The sequence below is a fragment of the Epinephelus moara genome, chromosome 3 (genome assembly GCF_006386435.1).
Source record: "Epinephelus moara isolate mb chromosome 3, YSFRI_EMoa_1.0, whole genome shotgun sequence".
In the NCBI taxonomy this organism is placed as follows: domain Eukaryota; kingdom Metazoa; phylum Chordata; class Actinopteri; order Perciformes; family Serranidae; genus Epinephelus; species Epinephelus moara.
In genome coordinates, this window is record NC_065508.1 from 26,987,855 (window position 1) to 26,990,848 (window position 2,994).

Sequence of the window (2,994 nt, forward strand, 5' to 3'; positions counted from 1 at the left end):
AAAAAGTCATAGTATAGTATGATGTCCAAAATATGATAAAAAAAAAGTCATAGTATAGTATGATGTCCAAAATATGATTTAAAAAAAAGTCATAGTATAGTATGACGTCCAAAATATGATTAAAAAAAGTCATAGTATAGTATGACATCAAAAATATGATTAAAAAAAGTCATAGTATGACCAAAATATATAACAAATGAATCAGGAAGAGTTGTATAGGTGGGATGTCACTACTGCAAATGCTACTTTATTCGATATATCATCATTGACATGCACTCACTTCACAGACAGCAGCACACCCAAACCAAAGGTGGTGAAATCCCGACCTCGCACTCCTGACTCAGAAGCACCCAGTGCCAAGAAGGTATTTACTCCACATATACGTCATTACTTTAACCCTGACAGACAGTTTGAATGAGTAAAGTTGAGCTGCAGGTGATTAAAGGATGGTTTGTTTCCTGCCAGGTGAAGAAGAGTGAAAGTGTTCACAGCAATGGACAAACCAAGACAAAGCCAACCTCTCAACTACTGGAGCCAAGAAATGACAAGGTTGGTCCACAACAGGTCTAGTCATTAAACAAAGACTAGCAGTGATCTAGCTATCACATATTCAACTCAGATTGGCATGGTGCTTTATAAAAGTACTGAGGAGGAAAGGGTTTTTCTGCAAGTTAAACAAAAATGACTTTGTCCGACAAAAACACTGTAGTGAGAAATAAATACACCTGATCTTCACATTCATATTACAATGTGAATACTTTCTTTTCTAAACAGGTTAGAATAATTAACTGAATAACATGTACAAAGTGCTTCCTCTGCTGACCATGTGTATTTTCTGTGTAGACACTGCTGGACATCTTCAGTGGGGTGAAGCTTTTCCTGCCCGTCTCAGTCGAGGACTTTGACAAACTGAGGCGGTACTTTGTGGCGTATGATGGTGACCTGGTCCCAGACTACGACGCCGCCTCAGCCACACACACACTGGCTGAACCTGAAGAGGACAGCAAGGCCCAGAGAGTGTCACCCAGCTGGATCTGGGAATGCATCCGCAAGAGGCGCATCGTACCTCCCTGTTAATAAAAATAAGCAGAACACATTTTATACCGTGTGTTAACCTGTCTATAAGAGACTGCACATCAGTGTAACTTAACTCTAAATCCATGTTTGGACACAAAGCCAGATCACACACTGCTCTCAGGTCATACCTATTTATTCTTTTCAAGATCTTCTTGTTTTTTACCCTTGAAAAGTACACTTAGTTTGGGGGAATAGTTTTTGCCATTTTTAAGGAATTGGAATATTTTGAATACTGGGGATAGATTTAGCCAGTTTACTGGTGACACTGTACTGTAGGTGTAGAGTTATCCTAAGAAATGTAGTTTAAGCAGCTAAATCATGAAATGCATTTTACACAGACATCATGCAACTAAATCACAGCACTAAAATGAATATGCAGCAGAATTATTTTTACTGCCAAGTGGAACATTTTGCAAGGTATTAGACTGAGAACAACTAAATTTGTCTGCCGTTTGGAATACACAAATGCTGATGAAATAATAAAAATGTCTGAGTTACATCGTTCTCCCATTTATTTTCTACAATTTCTGCTTTGAGTGTTGCATCAATTTATCCTGCAGCTGCATGCAGAAAGGAAAGAAGTAAAGCACACATGATGCCGCCTTCCTGAACTTCTAACATACTGCTCCACATTTTACCAACTACATGTAGAGTATAACTATCATGTACTATGACTTTTTAATGACATTTTGGACGTCATACTACAACTTTTTTATCATATTTTGGACGACATACTGTACTTTGACTTTTTTATCATATTTTGGACGTCATACTATACTATGACTTTTTTTTATCATATTTTGGACGACATACTGTACTTTGACGTTTTTATCATATTTTGAACGACATACTGTACTTTGACTTTTTTAATCATATTTTGGACGTCATACCATACTATGACTTTTTTATCATATTTTGGACGTCATACTATACTATGACTTTTTTATCATATTTTGGACATCATACTATACTTTGACTGTTTTTATCATATTTTGGACGACATACTGTACTTTGACTTTTTTTAATCATATTTTGGACGATATACTGTACTTTGACTTTTTTATCATATTTTGGACATCATACTATACTTTGACTTTTTTATCATATTTTGGACATCATACTATACTTTGACTTNTTTTTTATCACATTTTGGACGACATACTATACTATGACTTTTTTATGACATTTTGGACGACATACTATACTATGACTTTTTTTTATCACATTTTGGACGACAACTTTTTTTATCATATTTTGGACGTCAAACTATACTATGACTTTTTTATGACATTTTGGACGACATACTATACTATGACTTTTTTATGACGTTTTGGATGACATACTGTATACTATGACTTTTTATTATCATATTTTGGACGACATACTATACTATGACTTTTTTATCATATTTTGGACATCATACTATACTTTGACTTTTTTATCACATTTTGGACGTCATACTATACTGTGATTTTTTTTAATCACATTTTGGACGACATACTATACTATGACTTTTTTATGACATTTTGGACGACATACTATACTGTGACTTTTTTTATAACATTTTGGACGACGACTTTTTTTATCATATTTTGGACATCATACTATACTATGACTTTTTTATGACATTTTGGACGACATACTATACTATCACTTTTTTCTGACGTTTTGGATGACATACTGTATACTATGACTTTTTATTATCATATTTTGGACGACATACTATACTATGACTTTTTTATCATATTTTGGACGTCATACTATACTGTGACTTTTTTATCATATTTTGGACGTCATACTATACTGTGACTTTTTTATCACATTTTGGACGTCATACTATACTGTGACTTTTTTTATCATATTTTGGACGACATACTATACTGTGACTTTTTTATGACATTTTGGACGTCATACTAT

General features: G+C 33.9%; 1 protein-coding gene across 2 annotated transcripts in view; it reads left to right on the plus strand.

Moving 5' to 3' along the window:
* lig3 (ligase III, DNA, ATP-dependent) overlaps nucleotides 1–1,572 on the plus strand; it is a 31,923-nt gene extending 30,351 nt beyond the window's left edge. For both annotated transcript variants that reach the window (XM_050034293.1, XM_050034285.1), the window contains exons 19-21: nucleotides 288–364; nucleotides 466–549; nucleotides 844–1,572. In XM_050034293.1, the coding sequence (XP_049890250.1) occupies nucleotides 288–364; nucleotides 466–549; nucleotides 844–1,077 (395 nt within the window). In that variant the 3' untranslated portion in view covers nucleotides 1,078–1,572. The remainder of the gene's footprint in view (nucleotides 1–287; nucleotides 365–465; nucleotides 550–843) is intronic.
* The last annotated feature ends 1,422 nt before the right edge of the window (nucleotides 1,573–2,994 follow it).